The sequence below is a fragment of the Nyctereutes procyonoides genome, unplaced genomic scaffold (genome assembly GCF_905146905.1).
Source record: "Nyctereutes procyonoides isolate TBG_1078 unplaced genomic scaffold, NYPRO_anot_genome, whole genome shotgun sequence".
Taxonomy (NCBI): domain Eukaryota; kingdom Metazoa; phylum Chordata; class Mammalia; order Carnivora; family Canidae; genus Nyctereutes; species Nyctereutes procyonoides.
The window spans coordinates 32,942,550-32,964,337 of NW_026575133.1; the positions used below are offsets into that span (position 1 = coordinate 32,942,550).

General features: G+C 64.7%; 1 protein-coding gene across 3 annotated transcripts in view; it reads left to right on the plus strand.

Annotated features, from left to right (window-relative positions):
* The window catches only part of INPP5A (inositol polyphosphate-5-phosphatase A), a 164,508-nt gene that overhangs the window by 50,488 nt on the left and 92,232 nt on the right, over nt 1-21,788 (plus strand). For 2 of the 3 annotated variants that reach the window (XM_055346311.1, XM_055346309.1), the window contains exons 3-4: nt 14,110-14,210; nt 18,099-18,186. In XM_055346311.1, the coding sequence (XP_055202286.1) occupies nt 14,137-14,210; nt 18,099-18,186 (162 nt within the window). In that variant the 5' untranslated portion in view covers nt 14,110-14,136. Of the gene's footprint in view, nt 1-4,871; nt 4,968-14,109; nt 14,211-18,098; nt 18,187-21,788 lie in introns of those variants that run through there. The other variant, XM_055346310.1, reaches the window with a different exon arrangement.

The following is a 21,788-nucleotide window of genomic DNA, read 5'->3' on the forward strand; positions in this document are numbered from 1 at the left end:
GCCCCTGGGAAGGCAGGCTCTGCACCTGCCGCGGGCCGGGTCCTCATGGCCCCCACGGTCCTGCACTGAAGCAGGTGTGTGAGGCGGGGCCTTGGGAGGAGACTAGGGTTGGAAGAGGTCATGAGGCCTGCCCGTGACGGCATCACTGCCCCTGCAAGGAGAGGGAGAGGCCACAGCCAGGGCGGTCAGACACCCTGCCCTCGGGAGCGCCCGTCACGCGGGAGACACAGCGGGAGAGCCTACGGGGCCTGGGGTGGTGCCGGGAAGGGAGCGGCCTGCCTGGAGCTGGGGGTGCAGGCCCCTGCTGGCGGGGTGCTCAGGAAGGCTCTTGAGGAGCCGTGGCCACACCTGGGCTGTCCTGCTGCCCGGGTCACCCTGGACTCTCCGGACCACGGGGGAGGCTGCTGGGAGCTCAGGCTGGACCTTCCTCGCTCTGTGACGGTGGCGTGTCCGCGAGTCGCTCCGGGGCCAGGTTGCCGCCCCGCTCGCTGCCTCTCCTGAGCGTCAGGGGTGTGTCTGGCGCGTGGTGTGCGTTCAGCACTTCTTTCTCGGGTAACAGTCCGGGGCAGTTGTACAAAGCAGAACGGATGAATCAGTCGGTTCCCCCCACCCCGTAGCGCCCGTGGTTCCCACGCTCATGCCCGGCGCCTCGCTGGCTGTGTGCCCGGCGCAGGGCACCTTCCCTGGCACGTTGCAGATACATGTATTTTGACAGCTTACTCTCTTCTCCGGTAAGCTGGGAAGTCTCTCTGTGTCACCGAGCGCACACCATCTGTCTTCTTGGCTCCACAGTGTTTCATTAGCCGGACAGGCCATCGCTTTTCAAGTCATTGTTCCGTTGATGGATTTCTAGGTTGTTCGGAGTTCACTGTGATGTGTGGATACATTTTACAACAGATGGGCTGTCTCTCATGCAAATATAAGTTGAGCAAGTATTGAAGATTCTAAAAATCGTGGTAATAAGTATTTATTATTAGCCAGACAAGTAAGTTAAGTAGCACTTTATGCCTGCTGCGCACAAGACTCCTGTAGAGCAAGCCCGGATTCTCCCAGCAGCGGATTTGCCTCAAAGGCAGGTAATCCGTTCTCCCCTCCAGACGCTGTGCTCTTGCGGCCGCACGTCATTGCGTCGCTCTTAAGTTTTAGAATCCACGGAATCGGGGATCCCTGGGTGGCGCAGCGGTTTGGCGCCTGCCTTTGGCCCAGGGCGCGATCCTGGAGACCTGGGATCGAATCCCACGTCGGGCTCCCGGTGCATGGAGCCTGCTTCTCCCTCTGCCTGTGTCTCTGCCTCTCTCTCTCTCTCTCTTCTCTGTGACTATCATAAATATATAAAAACTAAGAAAAAAATTTAAAAAAAGAAAATAGAATTCACAGAATCGTAAAACAGCTCAGTGATTAGTAAGGAAGAGATGACTCAAATCAGGGAGCTCAGCTTTTCCTGACAGCAGCAGTAAAAGGAACGTGATGAGCAACACCTGCTTCCAGGTCACCTGGAGGAACGGGCAGGAAACTTCCCCTCCCTCCTTAAAATAGAAACGTCTGTGAAACTGTGGTTTTTAAACCTCAGACCTCAGGCTGGGCTGGGTGGTGACCACGGAGAGGGTCAGAGCTGCCTTGAGGCCTCCCCACCTGCCTCCAGGGATGGGGGCGCCTGGACGGGCACCCAGCGAGGTTGGGGGTACAGTCACTGTGTACCCCCCATCGAAGGTTAGCAGGCGGCAAGGATGCAGGAAAACAGGCCCTAAGGAGGGGAAAACCAGTTGGGAGTGTGGCTGGAGGACTATTAGTTTTACCATCTTGGAGAACCTCCTTTGGGTTTCATTACATCTGTTTTTCTGTTTTTTCATCCACTGTTTTCTGATTTTATTTTATTTCTTCATCTAATTTTTTTTTAAGATTTTATTTATTCATGAGAGACACACACAGAGAGAGGCAGAGACAGAGGCAGAGGGAGAAGCAGGCTCCACGCAAGGAGCTCAACATGGGACTCGATCCCGGGTCCCCAGGATCACGCCCTGGGCTGAAGGCGGTGCTGAACCGCTGAGCCACCCGGGCTGCCCTCTACATCTAATTTTTGAAGGTAGAAGACAAAATCACCAATTTCAGAAATCCGACAGGGGCATCATCCCTAAAAATCCTGTAGATGTCAAAGAAAGAGACGAGAAGGGAGTATCATAAGCAACTTTATGCTAATAAATTTATCTTTTATATGAAAGGAACATATTGGTGAAAATGTCCAGCTTCAAAGCTTACGGTCAAGAAGAAGTGAATTCAGTAGCTCTCTTTCTGTTAAATCAAAATTAAAATTTGCCCAGCTCTTCACAACAAAGAACTCCAGGACCATGTGGCTTCCCCGGCCAGTTCCGTCACACGTTTGAGCAGGAAACAATCACAGTTGTCCAGAAACTTCCAGGAGGCGCTGCTGCCTCCTCTTCCTGCGACGCCGGTCCCGACACCACGGCAGGCGGAGGCTTTAGTCCTGAGAGTACACGCACCAGCGTCTCCCACATGCGTGAAGGAGAAAACGCTGACATCCACCGTGTGGACCGGTGCACGCGACCCCGTCACACGCGCACGCGTGCCACATAAACAGTACGTATCAGAGGGCAGCGCATCGTCAACAACAAATGGAGATCGGAAATCAATCAGTAAAATCTGCGTCGACAGAGTAATGAAGAAAAGCCAACAGTCATCTCAATGGACGCACACAGAGCATCTGGCAAAATTCTAGAACCATTTCTGATGAGAAGTCTCAGGAAACGAAGAAGTGAGGGACCTGCCCCGGGCCGCAGGGGGCCTTCAGCCCGCACCAGCGCTGGCGGCCCCCTCCCGCTCCCTGTGGCCCCGGGGGTCCTGGCAGGTGCAGACAGACGAGGAGAGGAAAGGAAAGGAAGGAACAAAACCGCGTGTGTGGGTGAAGGTATGAGGCGCTGCTGGGGCGCCACGGGGAGTCCGCGGAGGCCTTGCTAACGTGAGCCCAGGTATTCGGTCGGCAGCACACGGGGCTGAGTGGAAGCATCTCCCTCCTGTTCGCTGTGCAAAGTGGGACAGGTCGCACGTGACCCTGACAGTCGTGCTGGAGCGAGGGACGAGGCCGGGGCGTGGCAGGGGCGCCCCGAGACTGGCGACCCGCCTGCGAGGGAGAGACAGGGAGGCAGGCCCGGTTCGTGGCGTGGGGACGCCGTGGTGCCAGCACGTGGCCCCCGCCGGCCGAGGTCCCGTGTGGTGTCCTTCCCCGTGACGCCTCCGCCTGCTGTTTGGTAGAAGCCTGCGAGGCACATCTGCAGCTACCTGGGAGGACAAGGGGACAGGGTCCGCCAGGAGGTTAGGGACTCACACGGTCTCATCTGAGGATTTATTGTAAAGTCGTAGCAGTGGGGACGGTGTTCTGTGTCGGGACAGAGCTACACATCAGTGGAGCCGAAGAGGGACCCAGAGACCCGGGAGCACGGCAGGCGGGGGACGAGGGCTGACCGCAGTTCACGAGGGCACGGGACGTGTGTTCGCAGACGGTGCTGGGAAATTGGCGTCCGTCTGTCCACCTGCAGATGCAGAATTTCTGTACTTGGCACCCCACGCGGAGGTTAAAGTAAGCTGCGGACCCAAATACAAAACTTAAAATCATGGAAGTTCTAGAAGAAATCTTAGGAGAAAATCGTTGTGATCCTGAATTAGGCAACGACGTCTTAGACACACCGAAAGCATCATTCATAAGAGAAAAATATGGAGGAATCAGGATTTATCATAATTAGGAACTGGCCAAACCCCAGAGCTGCTTGTCAGTCGGAAGAAGTGGGAGTCACGGTGAGCGGCAAGACTCCGCTCGGGGAGCAGGCTCGGGGCTGGGGCTCGGGCACCAGGGTTCCCACGACACGGCCCAGGCCCTCTGCCCTCTGGCCCTCGGTGAGGTCGCTCGTGGAGGCCATTGGCTGCAGGCAGCTGGTTGGGAGAAGCCGGGTGTGGGGCGAGCAGACGGGGACGGACACAGTCGGGATACGGACGGCCCGCGTGCCCGGGGGCTGCGTTGCTGGTGCAGTGGAGACCGTCGCCATTGCTGTCCTGTGGGTCACGTGCCCTGCGGACCCGCAGTTCCCGCTCCGGGGAGGGCGCTCCGGGGAGGGCCTCGGGCCTGGGTGAGCGCTGTTCTAGAAGGCACTCTCAGATCCAGAGCTGATGACGGGCCTCACCTCCTGAGGACGTTTCTTTGTGAACGTCTGTGGACACAGCCTGCAGCTCAGACCCTCGCGCCACCCCTCCGGGGCCTGAGGACCACGAAGGCCTAAGGAAGGACAGAGTCGCTGCTCTCACGTGCCAACACCCTGCGTGGCCTGTGGGCCCTGGCCGCCGGCCGCTGTGCACCGTGGACGCCAGTGCCCGCCGGACCGCGGTGAGCTGAGCGGGCCCTGCCGCCCGGCCTGTCCCCCGTGTGCAGGGAGCGCTGGGGAGGGGGACGAGCCTCATCGTGTCTTCTCTGGGTGCACGGGGCGGCGCTTCGGAGTTCCCGATGGCTGAAGGGATCACTGAGGAAAGGGCGATGAAGCTGACTCTGTAAAGGTGCAGTCTTAGAACTTAGAAACTTCATGAAGAAGTCTTACAAACGAAGAAGAACGTGTAAAACTCGAGCAGAAGCGTGGCCAGAGTGCGTCCTGTAGGATCGAGCCCGTGAGAGCACGTGGTCCCAGTTGTCTGGGAGCCACGGTGGAACAGGACGGAGGAGGAGCTGAAACGGCTTCAGTAACGCGTCCCACCCCTCACCCCGCACGTCCTGGGACACCTCCCCCCTGTCCTTCCGTGCCGCCTGCTGTACTCCACCCCCTCGGCACGTCGCCATGTGCCTGGGTGCGTTTTGAGTGGCACCGTGGCAGACACAGAGGACAGACATGGCGAGCTGCCCCTTGTCACCTCTACAGCCGCTGACCACGACGGAGACCCCTGTGGCCGCCGGCACCCACGGACGCCTGCAGGTTGGCCATACATGCGGGGACCAGAGTCGCTCCGACCCCCAGCCCTGGCCCTCTCCCCTCCCAGGTGGGCCAGGGAGTGCAGGCCCTCGCCTCCACAGGCCCGTCGTTGCACTGCCGGGCCCGCCTCTCAGCCTCAGGCCCACGGAAGGTGGTCTGGCACCTGTGGCGACTGCAGTGACCTGGGAGGGAGCTCACGGCGCCGTGCCCTTGCAGGCCCTGGCGGCGGTGCAGGCAACACTTGGCTGCAGATCCAGGTGATGGGGGAGTTCATGCTCCAACGCACCTGCGTTTCCTCCGTCTCAAGGGCTCGTCCAGAGCCGGCCCTGGGCTAAGCCATGGGTGCTTGCCGCCAGCCGCAGCCCAGTGGAGCCTCTGCGGTGGCCCCACTCTACAGATGAGGAAACTGAGGCGTGCAGGGGTCCCGAGGCTGTGCAGCCACAGGACGGGAGCCCCAGCCTCTGCAGGGCCAACGGCCCAGCTGGCCCCTGAGGGGGAGCCCTGGGGCGAGAGGCGGTGGTGCCAGGAGCGGGGGTCCAGTGGCAGGGCGGCCTTGGAAGGGGCTTGGGCGTGGCTTCCTGGCAGCAGGCAGGGGCGGGGGGGCTGCAGGCGGGGGGCTCAGGAGGGAACTGGGGTCTCGGGGTCGAGGGGGCCGCCTGCTGCAGGGCAGGCGGCAGATGTGAGGAGGGAGGAAGGAGGAGGGCGGTGGGCCCAGGAGGAGAGGGGAGTCCACTGTGCCCTGGGTCAGATCCGGGGTTCCCCATGGGGTTGGTGGTAACTCCTGTGGGGCTGGAAGTGGGTCCTTCGGGCCCCGTGTGGGTGGACGTCGCTGGGCTCTGGAGGGACGGGCTGGGAGTTCAGGCCAGGCCGATTCCCTGGGGGGACTGGGGAGGTGGAGGGGTCAGAGGGCAGCCGAGGGGAAGGCCAGGGCCAGGTGTGGGCCCTGGGATCACAAGAAGGGGCCGTGTGGGTGTGCGTGGTGGGTGGGCGTCGGGCAGGGGCCTTCTGGAAGGTGCGCCGCGGTGTGTTGGGCGGGGCCCCCGCCAGCCCTGCGGTCAGCCCGAAGCAGGTGGGAGGCCTCACCGTATGGGCCAGGGCCCCGGCGTGGTCCTGCTCCCCCTCACTTGGGGAAAAGTGCTGCTTAAGTGAAAATCCACCCGTGCCGGGAGAGCTTTGATGTCCCGGAGCAGCAAGTTGTGTTAAAATGGAGCCATGGTGCGCGTTGCTGGCCTGTAACAGGAGCGGCCTCCTGCTCACCCGCATACGCGCACGCACACCGCGCAGCTTGGTGGCCCGTCCGGCCTCCAGGAGCTGCAGCTTCGGCGTTCGCGGTCGGCTGTGCGCACGGCGGGGCCGGACCCATCCTGGACGCCGAGCGGGGGCCCGGCTCCACGCTGGCCCCGAAGAGCCACCGCCGCCGGCCGCTGGGGCCACGGAGGCTTGTGGCCTTCCGCGCGCTGGCCCGTGGGGAGATGGGCTGCTAGCGGCCGGGCGGCGGTCGCGGGGTGTGGACTGGGCAGCGGAGTGTGGGCTCCCTCCAGGGGGCAGGCCTCCGCCTCCAGCCTCCAGCCTCGCCCGCCCGGCGCGGTCCCGGCCTGCAGAGTGGAGGCCCGGCTGCCCCGGCCCGGGTGGGCAGAGCGTCTCCCCGAGGAGCGTGCTCTCGCAGCCGACGTGTAAAGAGCAGTAGCTTTTCTCTCGAGAAGTTCCTTTGTCCCCTTTCCACGCCTTATCTTGGCTCCCAGGCTTCCAGGGCCTGTGTGCAGGACGTAATTCCTTTTTAGGTCACTCCGCTGCTCCTCTCTGCAGAAAGCCTAACAAGGCCTGGCTGCTGCTATTTTTAGCGTTGCCTCCTGGCGCGGAGGGGCCGGGCCGGTGCGCTGGGCGCGGCCGCCTCCCTGCTTGGTGGGCGAGGCCACCTCCGGAGGCCACCTGCGCGGGGCCGAGGCTGCCCTGTGTGCTGGGGCGTCCTCCTGCGTTTTCTTGCCCACGTTTCCAATTCCCTCTTTTCCGGAATATTTTTCTTGATCCTCTGATGAAGGAACCGTGTATTTTTATCAGAAGGTGTTTTGTTGTTGCTGTTTTTTGTCTTGTAGAACTTGGGCGGTGACTTGCTCGCTGCCCCAGGTGAGGACACGCCAGCGTCCCCGTCGGGCAGGACCCAGCTGAGTGAAGGCCCGGGGCCTGGAGACCACCCGCCCCCTGGTCGTGCCCTGAGTGTTTCCGACCAGAAGAGGCCTGCGCTGCCCCACACGTCCCCCGTGGTGCAGGGCTTTTCCTGTCCATCCTCAGGGTGTCCCTGTCGTCGGCCCCTGGGGAATCCGTGCCCAGGGTCACCGTGGTCCCCAGCCCTCCCCAAGGGCTGGGGAACGACCAGAGTTCTCCCAGCGCCTCCGCCACACTGATCCATGCAGTGCATCGAGCTCCTGCCACCCGTCGGCTTGTGCTGAGGGCCCGGGCCCAGCGTCCTCACCGATGGCTCTCGGTGACTGTCCAAGGCAGGCTGCCCAGGAAATGGACACCCAGGCGGCCCAGGGCGCTGGGCACGGGGTCTCCGCCAGGCAGGACGGAGCAGGACCCCTCTGGCAGATGTGCCTCCTGCAGAGCCCGCGCCGCCACCCCGCCTGCCCCCCGCCTGCCCCTGCCAGCTGTGCAAGCCCTCTGCTCTCAGGCCCCGGCTGCTCCGTGCGGCGTCACTGACCATCTGGTTCTGTTAACCTGTGACCCCGTAAATGATACAAAACCAGAGAGGACAGCTGCCCCACGCTCACCGCGCCCTGGTTACTTCACAGCATCTTACTCCTGGGATCTGGGCTATTAGTGTCTGCAGGAGGGGATAGACTGTGGCCGCGTGTCCCTGAGCGTCTCCCAAACTCCTGGTCCAGGGCCGTCCCGTCAGGAGCTCAGCGGGGGCTTAGAGGGCAGTGCTGTCGTGGAAACGGGTCAGTTCAACCAGTCGGGGCTCTGCCCCCGAGAGCCAGTTGTCAGGCCTCCCAGCACACCCGCCAGGCAGCTGCTGGCCCAGACCCTAGGACACCCGTCCCCCCGGGCGGCAGTTCCTGGGATGCGTCAGAAACTGGACAGGTGCTTTCTGTCAGTTGAGGACATCGCAGAGGGGTGGCACCTGGCTGCGGGGTGTGGTTGGGTAAGTGTGCACGATGGAGGGCGTGCGCTGGCATCATCCACGCGGGGTGAGCACAGCCCCTCGCCGGATGCCCCCCACCCGTGCGACTCAGGGCGCTGTCCGGGCGAGCTGACATTTGCCCCATACAGCTTCACTCAGCTGCAAAGGAAACATTTTCCTTAGCAAAAATTTTCACAGCATGTCACTAAAATGATCATTTTCTAATGAGTTATTTTGGATTTTTCCCCACGTGCCATAATTAAATCTGTCTTCACACAAAGTCCTTAGTTGCTGTGTCTGCTTTGAGTGACATGGCGACGGGTCCCACGCCCTGCGCACAGGCACCTGCCCTCCCCTGGGCGCTGCAGGCAGACTTGCAGCAGAGGACGCCGACACGAGCCGTGGGGTCCTGCCGTGAAGGAACCGGGGAGATGGGACGCCAGAGGTCCCCTCGCCCTCGTCCCTCAGGCCCCCTGACCAGCTCCGGAGTCCAGGGGGCGGGCAGCTGAGCCCTGCTACCTCCGACTCAGACGATGAACGTGTTGAACACGCTTTATAAATGATGAGTTTAAAACGTGTGTGAAGTAGAGGGACCACGACGACGTCCCTCGGTGCCCGCTACCCTCGCTCGTGGTTTCCAGCTCCCGCTGGTCCTGCTGTGGTCGTGCCCCCCGCCCCCCGTCACTTGGAGCAAAGTCCAGGCAGCACGACATCAGATGTCAGCACAGAGCACCCTCCGCGTCACGGTGCCCCCTACAAAGATTGGCAGGAGCTCCGTCACGTCCTGAGCGTCGGGTCTGCGTTCAGGTGTCCCCCATCGTCCCGATTCATGAGGACTTCCTGTCCCGCGGCGCATCACTGGGTAGAAACGAACATGTTTTCCTGACTGTATGGAGGTGTAAGTGGTGTAGACTGGGCCTCGCGTGCTCGAAGCGAGTGGTGCGGCGCATCCTGTCCACCCTGGAGGTGTGCCCGTCCGCCGGTGGCGCCCGGGCCCGTGCCAGGTGGCCACTGGTTTGCTTTCCATCCCCTGCTATCCATGGGTTTGCATTTCTAGGTTTCCGTGTCGGTGGAATCACGTGGGGTGGCCTTGCTTGTGGGCTGCCCTCGCCAGTGCACTCCACGTGCCCTGTCTCGGGAGTCCCGGAGACCCGGCCATGACCGCCCTGCAGTGCGTACAGAGGACTGCGTGCAGCTGTCACCCGGGCTCTTGTTACGTCAGGGTGCTTGGCTGTGTCACTTGGTCTTGTGTGTGTGCTCATGTGCCCGTGTATGTGCATGAATATGCACGCACATTGTGTGTGGGTGTGTGCATGCACGCACATGCTGGTATTTGTACACGTGTATGGGCACGTATGCATGCATGTGCTCATGTGGGTGTGGCTGGGTGCATGTGGGTTTGCACACGCATGTGCACATGGCTGTAAATGTGCACTTGTGTTTGCATGTGCACACGTGTAGGCTCATGGGTGGCTGTGTGCGTGCATGCTCGTGTGCGTGTGTACACGTGTGCTGTTGTCTACACTGACACCTTGGAGCTGTTGCCGTGTAGACGCCATGGCCTCCCAAGCTGAGAGCCTTGGCGTGGCTCTCTGCACGGAAAACGTCTGCCCGCATGTGCTCCGGGCGGAATTCCCTAGATTTCTGTCTAAAAGTCGTTTTCCGAGCCTTTGAGGTTTGAAGGACCCTTAGTCCTTGGCTCACACTTGATCCAAGGGATCAAGGTTTGCAGAGCGGCCGTCCTGTTGCCCCCCTTGGTTCCTGTGTGGTTCTGACCCTCGGTTTTCCTCGCTGACCTGTGACCTGGAGGCCTGGAGGTCGCCCCTGCAAGGTCGCCTCCCTCTGCGGGGATGTTGGGGGGGGCTCTGGGGTACACCTCAGGTCTCTGTGTTCTGGGGTTGCCTCGGATTAGGATTGTAAGGGTTAGTTCTGATCTGCTGACTCTCCCCTCCCCTCCGCGCTGTTCCGCCTCCCTTTGCCCATCCCCCCCGGCCCCCTCATTGCAGCTTGACCTGTCAGTAGAGCCTCCCTCCCTTGGTACTTTGTCCTCTGTTCCTCTTTTCTGTGAAGATTTTGTCTTTTTTCTATTTCTCCCCTGAGGGTAATGCCATCTTTCCTTTTTTGTTTTTGGCCCATTTCTGGTTTAGTTTTGTGTTTCTGATTTCAGGTGTTCCTCCCGTGGTCAGATGGGGTCTGGGTGGATTCAGCTCTGTCGCTGCGGGGCTGCGGGACGCCTGTCCTTGGGCAGGAGCTGGAGCAGGCCTGTGCGAGTCCCGGCCCGACAGCACCCCCTTCTGCCCGCCCGGCGAGGTGCAGGCACCGCGGGGCTCCCCACCCTTCCGGCCTGTGAGCCCGGCTCCCCCTTGCCTCCCTTTCTGCGGGTCCGCAGCTGCCGGGGGCTGCCTCCCCTCGCTTGTGCCCCTTCTCTGGCGGCCCCGTCCCTCTGGGCCACGTGCCCTGTGGCCTCTGCTGCTGGGGCCGCGGGGTCGCCGCAGAGACTGTCGCTGTCAGGGAAGGTCACACAGATAAAGTCAAGTCACAGGAGCCATTGTCTTGGCTGTTTTTTTAAACTTACAATCAGTTAAAGTTTAGTTTCAAATATGAATTTAATTTGGAAGGTGGCTGTGTTTTCCGTCCGGTGCACATCGAGCTGAGGCCTCTCCTGGCCCAGAAGCTCGGCTCGGTCAGGGCGCGCCCTGTGCACTAGCCGTCGCGCCTGGAGACCAGGGGGCGCAGGGGCCGCACTGTGGGCAGGAGAGGCTCCTCCTGAGGAGCCGGGCAGCGGTGCGGCCCTGGGACACAGCGCCGGGCGTTTGGGTGTCAGACCCGGAGCCAAGTGCAGGCGCAGGAGGCGGAGAGCCGGAGGGTGGCTGCCCGGCTGCCGGCTGGGGTGCGTCAAGGCGGGCTTGCAGGTGCCGGGGCGGAGGTGGAAGGCCTGAGACCCCACGGCCCCATCCTAAGTGCCCCGCACCCTCGTGAATTTGAGGCTGCAGCCAACCCCACGGCGAGGCGTAGGGTCGGGACCAGTGCTCCCCGGACATGTCACAGCCATGCTGAGGCCCTGTCGCCTGGGACAGGTGCACGGCGTGGCAGCCCGGCCGTGCTGGAGAGGGGGAGTCCCCAGGCAGCGAGATCAAGCAGCCAGGCCCTGCCCAGAGCAGCGGGGGCAGGCAGAGGGGGCGGAAGGATGGTCAGGATGCTCCCCGGAGAGCGTGAGCTGCTGTGGGACGGACGGCTGGACGGCGTCAGGGCAGGGACTCGGGCCTGGCTCTCGGGGTTCTGGCCTGGGCCTGCCCTTGAGGGCCTGTGCTCAGAGCGCCTGCAGCACACCCGGGCTCCTCGGGACCCCGCGTCCTTGGGCGGGCGGCAGGGCCTGGGGAGGGGCGGCCAGGGCAGCTCCCGGGACCCTGCACGCCCTGCCCTCCCCGCCGCCAGCCTCAGCCCCCACGGGGGCCTGTCCTACATCCCGAGCACCCTTCAGGACCCATCCGGGCTGACGAGGCCTCCCGGGGGGTGTGGTGCGTGGAGAGGCGGCCCCCGGGTCAGAACGAGGGGAAAGCAGGTTCCCTTCATCAGCGTCCTTAGCTGGTGCCGAGGGCTTTGCTAACCCATGGGCTTTGGAGACCGTGACCTGGGCTGCCCCGGATCATGACCCCCTGGTCCGGCTCACGGCCGAGGCTCGGCCTGGCAGGGTGGGGCGCCTGCGGGTGGAGGGGCAGCCGGGGGGCCGGTGCCCGTGGACACCCCCGCTGCCCTCTGCACGCCCCGAAGCACCTGCTGCTCGAGTCCATCCCACCAGTGCCTTTCAGAGCCCGTGGCCCCCGAGGGCGGGCCTGTCAGGGACGTGTCCAGAGCCCCTGGTGCCTGCAGACATCTTCCCTTCCGGATCCTGGGTGGTGGGGGCGAGTGGAGGCCGCTCTCGTCCAGGCAGAGCGCTGCGGGGTGGCTGGGGTCCGGCCTGGGGCGGCGCCGTCAGGGTAGGGGGCCTGCACGGCGGCTCCGTTGTCCAGCAGGCCTGGTCCGTGGTCGGAAGTCCGTGGGCAGTTCTGGAGCCTGACGCAGGCCTCGGCCACCGTGGCAGCCCAAGACCGACACGGCGTTGGGCGTCGCAGGGCCGCGCGGCCAGCACGTTCTCTGCCGCCCGCCACCGCGGAGCTGCCTGTTCTGAGAAGGTTTGTGTTGCCCCAGGCCCGGCCGAGCAGCCTGGGGAAGGCCTGGGGTGCGCTAAGGAGGGGTGCGCTGGCGGGGCGGGCCCAGAGCACGGAGGGTAGGTACGGGGCGCCAGCGGCCCCAGGCTGTCACTCCTCAGTCAGGTGATGCCGGGGAGCAGGGAGCGCTGAGGGCCTGGCCCTGCACCCCACCGTCCTGGGTCCCGTGGTCCCGCCCCCAGCCCTGGCCCCATCCCCCGTCCCTCCCCCAGCCCTGAGGCCCCATCCTGGGTCCCCTGGTCCCGCCCCCGAGCCCTGGGGCCTGGGTTGTGGCCTATTCGTGGCCCAGGGGAGGACAAGGGGGCTGCGCTGCTGGGCGCCTGCCGGTGGACGGAGGGGCAGCCGCTGCCTGTGGAGCCTCCCGGCCCACTGTGGGCCGCGTGTCCCCTGACACGTGCCTGCGTCCCTGGCGCCTGCAGCCTCCGTCCCGCGTGGCGCCCTCCTCCTCCTCCCGTGCTCTGGGCCCGGCTCAGTCCTAGAGGCAGCTGCTGTCCGCTGGGGCTGCACGCGCCGGTCTGGCCGCCAGACCCTGCAGGAGACCGCGTCCGAGGCTGGGGTCCAGGTGACCTCACAGATATGTGCAGGGGTGCCCCTGGGGTGCTGTGTTTGGGGAAGGGGAACTTCGGTGTCGGGGAGAGAAGAGGAGCCGCACGACACCCGGAAGACGGCCCTGGCAGCCACAGGCACGTGCACTTAGTGCGACGGGTGCCCGGGATGGGGGGATGGGCCCCCGCACCCCTGCCCCACTGCCCTCGGCCCTCTGGTTCCCGTGGTCCCCGCGGCCCTTGCCCCTGCCCCAAGCCCGGGCTTAGTGGCCTGGCCGCCTCACGGGCCCAGGAGTGACACGCTGTCCCCGGGCCCAGGAGAGCAGGGCGGCTGTGCCCCGTCGCTGCCGTGAACGCGTGCCATGGTCGCCCCGAGACTCCAGCGTGGGTCAGTGCTGGGAGCTGGAGCCCCTGTGCTGGGCTGGGCTGGGGCGTGGCTGCAGGGCTTCCGGACAGTGACCACACTTCCTGACGGCGTCGCCGGGCAGCTCAGGAAACCGTACCGTCGGGGATGTTTGCTTGTGTTGTCCGGTAACAAAGGCCCGGGGCGGGCCCGCGGCTCACCGAGCCCTGGCGCCAGAGGATGCCGTGGCCGCCGCGCAGCCGCCCCCAGCCCCTGTGTCCTCTGGCTGCAGGGCAGCGGCTCTGTGGCCGTGCCACCTCCGCTGCCGCGTGGCCCTGGGCCTGGGGGCAGTCCTGCTGGCGGCCGCGTGCCCCGCGGGGACATGGACGCTGGGCACCTGCTCCCTGGCGATGTCGGGAGCCGGTGCGCACACTGCGCGTAGGGCAGGGCCAGCCCCGGGCGAGCACGCAGTTGGCTTTCTCCGGGCAGCTTAGAAGCGTGTGCGTGCCCACACGTGCTTACATGCACGTACACGCCCACGCGTGCGGTGTTTGCACACACACTCGGCATGGGCGCCAGCTGGGCTTGCAGCCGCCGTGGGGGACGTGCCCCGGTGTCAGCAGTGGGATGATAACTGGGGTGTTTGTTCCTCTGGGGTTTAACAGCTGCTCCACGCTGGCACGTACGTGTGTTTGTAACGGGAGGGGACGAACCTCGAGGTTACAGAAGCGGGTTCTGGTCATTCTGAACCCACGTGGGGACTAGGATCAGGAGAACAGAAGACACGGGGCCAGAAGGACTGCATGCAGGAGCCCTAGAAACCGTTCAGGTGGCTTGTTGGGGGTGCGGGGCCCCTAGTCCTGGCCGCCTTCCCCGCGTGGCTGTGCAGTGCGGAGCCTCTGACCGTGTCCTGCGCTTCCCTCCCCAGGTCGTGCACACACACAAGCCTCACTTCATGGCCCTGCACTGCCAGGAGTTCGGAGGGAAGAACTACGAGGCCTCCATGTCACACGTGGACAAGTTCGTCAAGTAAGTCCTGGTGCGCGCCACGGCCCTGCGCCTCTTCCCCGGATGCCCTGCCCCTTGGGGGGAACCAGGGGCGACAGCCTGTCCCGGGGCGGGGGGATCAGGGGTGACAGCCTGTCCCCGGGGGGGGGGGACCAGGGGCAACAACCTGTCCCTGGGGAGGGGGGACCAGAGGTGACAGCCTGTCCCTGGGGAGGGGGGACCAGGGGTGACAGCCTGTCCCTGGGGAGGGGGGACCAGGGGTGACAGCCTGTCCCTGGGGAGGGGGGACCAGAGGTGACAGCCTGTTCCCGGGGGGGGGACCAGGGGCGACAACCTGTCCCTGGGGAGGGGGGACCAGGGGTGACAGCCTGTCCCTGGGGAGGGGGGACCAGGGGTGACAGCCTGTCCCTGGGGAGGGGGGACCAGGGGTGACAGCCTGTCCCTGGGGAGGGGACCACAGGGTGACAGTCTATCCCTGGGAGTGGATCACAAGGTGACAGCCTGTCCCCGGCGGGGGGGGGGGAACCGGGGGCAACAACCTGTCTCTGCAGAGGGGGGACCAGGGGTGATAGCCTGTCCCCGGGAGGGACCACAAGGTGACAGCCTGTCCCCGGGGCGGGGACCAGGAGCAACAGCCTGTCCTGGGGAGGTGGGACCAGGGTGCCCACCTTCTGCGCTGCCTCCCGCCTGAGGGGCCAGGACGTCGTCTCTGCTGCCGGCCCCGCTGTGTGTGCCCCCCTGAGCCCCAGGTGTGGCCCGGGCCTCCCCCAGCTGGGACCTGCGCACCAACTGCCCGCCGAGCGCGGCCGGAGCTTCCTGCCCTCGGAGGCGGCCAGCGGGGGCCCCGTGCCGGCGGGGGTGTGGGCCGCGGGCTCCCTGCCTAGAGCCCCAGCCGCGTGGCCGCCGGGGGTCAGCTGCCGGCCGCCCCCTCACCCGCGCTCGGGGCCCCTGACGTGCTGGGTGGACGCGAGGCTCCGTGTTCTCTGTGGTTAAGCTGGGCGGTGATCTGTTAAGGGCCATACTGTTTTTAAAAGAGTGGCCGTATTTTCCCAAAACAATGTACTTTTATTTTTTAAATTTTTCTTAAAGATCTTATTTGTCTGTTTATGAGAAACACCAAGGCACAGAGAGAGAGAGAGAGAGAGACAGGGAGAAGCAGGCCCCATGTGGGGAGCCCGACGTGGGACGCGATCCCAGGACCCCGGGGTCACGCCCTGGGCTGAAGACACCCAGGGGTCCCCAAAAATGTACTTTTAAAGCAATCAAAGAGTTTTTATGTTTAAACTAGTACGAAGGTCACTGGGGGAGAGCGAGGGGCGTAGCTGAAGAGCCAGGAGTAGCCACAGGGATACTGAGGAGGCGTGAGGTGGGCGCCGTCCCCGCGCCCCGCTGGGCTGCGGCCTCCCTGGGGAGCGGGGGGGCGGGGCCGGGCTGTGGGGGTGGGGAGGGTGCTCAGGAGGTCCCCGCCCCGCGTCGCCCTGCCCTCTGCAGCCGAGGACCGGCCACTGGTGTCTGCGTGAGAACAGGACACTGGGCCTCCCCCCATCCCCGCACCCGGGACGAGTGGTCACGCGTGTCAGTAGACGTGACAGGGTGACGACGCTGAGACCACAGGAGAGGTGTCTGCGGCTCAGCGGCAGGGAGAGATTTCTTTTGAAAAGGTGCAAAATGTGTCACGTGCTAAAGATGGAGAAGTTTGAGTGGATGGAAGGGCGAAAGTCGGCTGTTTATCAACACACTGTGCCACACACCTTCGGGCAGAAGCCAGGGCGTGACCTGCGGAGCCCTGGGGAGGCCGCGAGCGGGCCTGTGGGGGCCGGGGGTTCCCAGAGGGGCCCTGCAGGTGCGCAGCCGGCAGGTGCAGGGAGGCCACTCGCGGCCCCGCGGCCCCGTCCCTGAACCCCTGCCCCACGTCCCTGCTCCAGGTCCCCCCACATCCTCCCACCCCAGTCCCTAACGCCCACCCTGTGTCCCCACCCCATGTCCCCGCCCCATGTCCCCCCCGGGTCCTGTTCCCCCACCCCAGGCCCTAACCTCTGCCCTGTGTCCACACCCCATGTCCCCGCCCCATGTCCCCCCACTCCAGTCCCTGAACCCCCACCCCGTGTCTGCACCTTGCATCCACTCTCTGCGTCCCCACCCTGTGTCCCCACCCCGTGTCCCCGCCCTGTGTTCCCTCCACGTCTGTTCCCCCCCCAGTCCCTAACCCCTGCCCCACATCCGCACCCCATGTCCCTGCCCCGCGTCCCCGCCCTGCGTGTGGACGGCCGCTACTGCGGTCCCCTTGCCTGTCCCGGCGCTGCCATCGGGTCGGTCTCCTACCCGCACCATGTGTGACACACGCTATCATGTTTGCTTTGAGCCGTTACCTTATAAGAAGATCAAAAAGCGAGAGAAGAGGCCGTTTATTTCCGGCAGCGCAGGTTTCCCGGCTGCGGCCCACAGCAGGTGTCCGTGCGGCGCCCCCTCCCCGAGCCGTGTGCGTCGCGTCAGCACGAGTCACCGCTGACACGTTCTCTCCCTTCTGTTTGCCTGAAGAAAGTCTGCAGCGTCGGAAGGTGTTTTGTCGTGGCCAGAAGCGCAGCGGCCCGTCCCCCGGCAGGACGTCGCTGTGCTGTGCTGGGCCGTGCCGTGGCGGGCGCGCCTGGCCGTGGGCCTCGTCCCTGCGGTGCGCCCGTCCCCGCTGTAGGTGGGGGTGGTTTTCCTCGGTGGTTCCCTGTCCCTGGGTGTCTAATTTAATCGGATTTGGGAAAGGCCGTCAGCTGTCCTCCCCGTGTCCCCGCGTCCTGGCCGTGTCCTGCATCCGGCGTGTCCCGGGCGCCGTCCTGGGGTCGCCCTGTGCTGTCTCCCGGGCCCCACGCTTCCGGCTGCGTCGCCGCGGTGCGGGTTCCCGTCACCATGTCCCATAGTGACCGTGGGTTTACTTGTTTCCCTGGGTTTTCACCTGCTTTCACGGCCACCCCCGGATTCTGCTTTCAGCTGGAGAAGTGTCCCTTTCGGTGTGAATTTTTATCTCTGGTCACGTTCATGGTCTCCCGGAGACCTTTGATGTTTGACCCGCTTGGGGCTCGCCGGCCGTCCCTGCTCACACTGTGCCACGCACCGAGTCAGTTTTTGACTTGGCCGCAGACGTGACGACCGTTGCGTGGGGCGCTGCGCGGTCGGTTAGGTCCCCTCTCCTGCTTCCTAGAGCAGAGGCCTCTGCCGTGTGGCCCACGGGCCGGTGGCTCGGGGCACCGTGTCCCCTCCCCTGTGGCCGCCGAGCTGCGGGGGCTCCGCGCTGCGACCGTCGGCTGAGCAGGGAGGCCCCTCACTTCCCGTCGCTGCTCTGGGGCGTTCGCGGGGCTCGGGGCGCACACTGGCTCCCTTTCCGGCCACATTTGCCAAGATGACGGCGAGGCACCCACTTAGGTCTTCTTGTTGTGAAATGAGACCGTGGCCCAGCGGGACGGTGTCAAGAGACGCTTCCTCCTCCGTGTCCTGAGGAGGAGGACACGCCGGCAGCTGCGCACGGTGCTCAGCCTCCCGGGGGGGCAGGCAGCGAGGGAGTGGCCGGGCCGGGGATTGTGAGTCTGCTGTCCCCGCCCCCGCCCGCGCACAAGCAGCCGGGAGACCCCAGGGTCCCGGGGGTCGTGCCGTCGCGGTGCATGGCCCTGGCCGAGCCCCCGTGCCACCGCACCCCTGCGTCTCCGGTCCCCAGCGTCCCCCGGGTGTCGGGGCACCGCCAGGACGCGTAGCCCTCGCCTGCCTCCAGCACACGGGGCGCCTGAGTTTCTGCTGCCCTTGCCTCCCCACCGCTGGCTGGGGGCGTTTCCAGGGCGACACAGCACAGTGCGCCCGCCGGGAGCCCGGGCCGTACAACACCTGCTCGTGTGGCTCTTCACTAAAGGACTCCCCTCTCCCTTCCAGAGAGCTGCTGTCCAGTGACGCGATGAAGGAGTACAACAGGGCCCGCGTCTACCTGGACGAGAACTTCAAATCCCAGGAGCACTTCACGGTGAGTGTCCGCGGGGTCTGCTCCTGACAAGGCGGCCACTGGGGTCCCCTCCATGGGGACACTCCCTGTCGTCAGCGGCACCGACCAGCTCCATGGGGGAGGGGTCGCTGCCAAGGGGGGTCCAGGGCCATGGCCCGCGGGCTGATGGGGGAGTTGGGGCTCCGTGCGGAGGCGAGGGGTTGCACCGTCCCTGGGTCTGCTCTGCAGAGTTGCTCGTGCCAGTCCTGTCCGTAGGATGCAGGCCAGTCCCTTCGTGGGCCCGCACAGCCCTGCTCGGGGGCCTGGCCTCCTGTCCCTTCTCTGCGAGGGGCCCTGGTGGGGGGACGGTGGACACCTGGAGAGGGGCCCCCGCTGGGGTGCAGCGGCCACACGTGGTACTGGTGACAGACGGGGCTGGAGGCTTCTGGGAGGTGCAGATGTCAGATGGGTCTTGAGTAGCTGCTCGTCGGCTCCCATCTCAGGGACGCCTCGGGGCTGCTCAGGGCCTCCAGGTTCTGTTCCCCGCGTCCTTCCCCCCACATCCCTCACGTTGCCGGGCGCCTGGGGTGCTGCAGGCGCGGAGCCCCCGATGGCTGGTGGTGTGCAGCGGCAGGTGCCTGTGTGCCAGGTGGGCAGGGCCGGGGAGCACGTCCTGAGTGGGGAGCAGCCTCGGAGACCGTCTGCGGTGGGAAGGACGCCTGTCAGTTCTCAGTCTTTCCGGGCATCAGTGCTAGCTCTGCGGTGTCTCCTGTGGCCCAGATGGTCACCGGGGCCTGGCTGCCCCGCGATCTGCTGCTGTCCTGGCTGCCCAGCCACACGTGCCCCCACGGCCTTCCCGCCACTGACCGCTGGCCATTTGCTCTCAGCCCGTCCTTTGCATAAATGCACTCCTGAGCCTCCTGTGTCCCTGAGCCGTCCCCTGTCGGGACTTGAGATGAAGAGCACGGTGCCTGGAGTGCAAATCTGTCGGTTGGGGCGAGCGGCTTGCAGGCCGCTGCAGAGGACCAGGGTGGATAGTTGACCTGGGGTCCTAGCAACGGGGACCCTTCAGAATAAGACGTGAAAGGGGTTAACGGGATGTCCCTGCCGGGATAGAGCATCCGGGGCGCCAGAGTGCGTGTCGCTGCAGCCCCAGGAGGAGAGGGAGCAGGACACGGGCCGATACCTGAAGGATGATAGAGAAAGTTTTAAAAATTTGATGAACCGGGGATCCCTGGGTGGCGCAGCGGTTTAGCACCTGCCTTTGGCCCAGGGCGCGATCCTGGAGACCCGGGATCGAGTCCCACGTCGGGCTCCCGGTGCATGGAGCCTGCTTCTCCCTCTGCCTGTGTCTCTGCCTCTCTCTCTCTCTCTCTCTGTGTGTGATTATCATAAATAAATTTAAAAAAATTAAAAAACTTATAAAAAAAATTTGATGAAACGTGTGGATGCGCAGATGCAGTCATCACGCAGGCTTCCTGCAGACGACCTGTGAGCAGCAGAGGTTCATCCTGATGAGGCCAAGGCGATGGTTCCGGATCCTCCACCCCCGTCACCCTCAGGCGCTGGTCTCCCCGCACGCTCTGCTCAGCCCCGGAGGCCGCCGCCTTCCACGGCGGTCACGGGGGTCGGTCACCCCCTCCTCACGTCTGCACGGCCTCCTTTCACCGGGAGGCTCCGTGTCGTAGCAGGAAAAGGTGCAGGAAAACAGGCCCCACAGACACACGCTGAGGAAGTGAGTGTGTCAGAGTCGCCACTGGGCTCCGAGCGCGGAGCATCACAGGTGGAGGAGGCCAGGCCCCCAAGAGGACGTACGGGGACGGGGTGGTGCCCAGAGTCGGGAATCGTGCCCCCGCCGTGACTGCTGACGGCCGGGGACAGGGCAGGGGACAGATCAGGGGCAGCAGAGACTTCGACGGCTCCTCCCACAGACTGCTGCTGCAGGGGGACCAAGGATCGTCGGCGGGACACCGACTGGAGGGGCAGTCCCACAGGGCTGGGCGTGCGCCACGGGGTCTGGGCCTGCGCCAGAAGATGCTCGGTGGCCATGGGGCGGGCAGGGTGGCTGCCGGCTGCTGCTGTTTCCTGAAAAATGTCTAAAAACGAAGGGCAAGGAGACTTGGGAGAAGGCTGGGTCAGGCTCAGGTGGGTGCAGAGCGGCCCCGTGAGCTCCGGGCCGCCCCGAGGCCGCCTGCCGAGGACTCTGCGTGTGCACCCGCCGCTCCCTCCCCGGCCGCGGGGGTGTCGGACCATGTCCCCGGGGACGCTCGCATGCTCGTGGAAATCCAGCATGAGGCGAGACCCCTTGTGTTTCTGAGCACAGAGTGCACAGACTGGAAGTAAACCACGTGTGGACGACTCCCAAATGCGTGGAAATAAACAGTCAACTTGCAAATATCTCCGGAATCTGAGAGAATCTCACAGAGCAGACTGGCTCGTGGGTCCGATGAACGAAAGACTGAACCCTTCGGGATTCATGAGATGCACCTAGAGTGGCGCATCCATGGGAATTTTTAGCATTAAGTGCTTGCATTAGAAAACTTAAAAATAAGTGAATTAACCCGAAGCGAGTAGAGGAACGGAAATAAAAACTAAGAGCTGAAAGGAGTGACGAGGAAAATAGGGTAGAAGCAACCAGTGACCTCGTTCTGGCAGCACACGGTCGGCGGGCGGGTCCGCGCGTCCCGGGGCCTCCTGGCGGGGCAGCACAGTGTGGGGGACGGGGCCAGGCCGTCGGGGCCAGGAGCTCCCGGCGCTGGGCAGGGCCCGGCAGACGCCATCCGCGGCCACTCGGGGCCGGGCCCTGCCATCCGCGCCGCCGTCCTGTGCCCCCACAGCTGCATGTGTCCCACGTGAGCACGTGGCCGACAAGACGAGGGGCGCGGTGTCGGCAGTCGCCCGGGAGCGTGTTTCTGTCCCCCTCGTCCCCTGGGACGCAGCTCTGGCTGCCGCGGTGCAGCCTGTGGTGGAGAACAAACACCCGGCAGCGGGCTCGCCCGCGGCGCCGCAGCCTCCTGGGAGAAGAGCCGTTCTCCGGACAGCTGTGCACACGGCGGTCATCGAAAACTATTCGACGGCAAAAATTGGAAATAACCGTAAATACCAGAGAGATTTTCACCCCATGGAACAGCCACGTGACAGGTCGCCTGGTGCAGGGCGTCGGGGGGGACCCGCCTGCAGGCCCCAGGAGGAGGCGCAGAGGCCGGAGCCCGGGCTCTCCACGCTGGGCGAGCTTTGCCGTCCGATGGGTGCGGCCAAGTGTCCAACGAGGACGTCGCGTCTGGTTCCTCAGCGCCCGGGTTTTCACACTGGAGCGTCGGCAAGCCGGGAGGTCCCGGGCCGAGGCAGATCAGGGTAAGGGGCCGCACTTTCGTCTCTGGGGCGGAAGCACGGAAACGGCGCTGGCGGGACACGCGGCCGTGGAGCCTGAGACGCGCTCCAGTCGGTCCCCGCGGCGGGGCTCACCCGGGCCGGGCGGCACAGGGCGGCTGCGGTGTGGGTGCTGTCCCGGGGCCGCAGTCGTGGGAGGCCTGCCGGTGGCCACGGGACAGCCCGACAGCCGGCGTGGCGGGTGGGGAATGGTCGCTGCAGCTCATCCCGGAGTTGGCGCGGAGGCCCGTGTGCGTCCGTCTTCTCACCTCCTG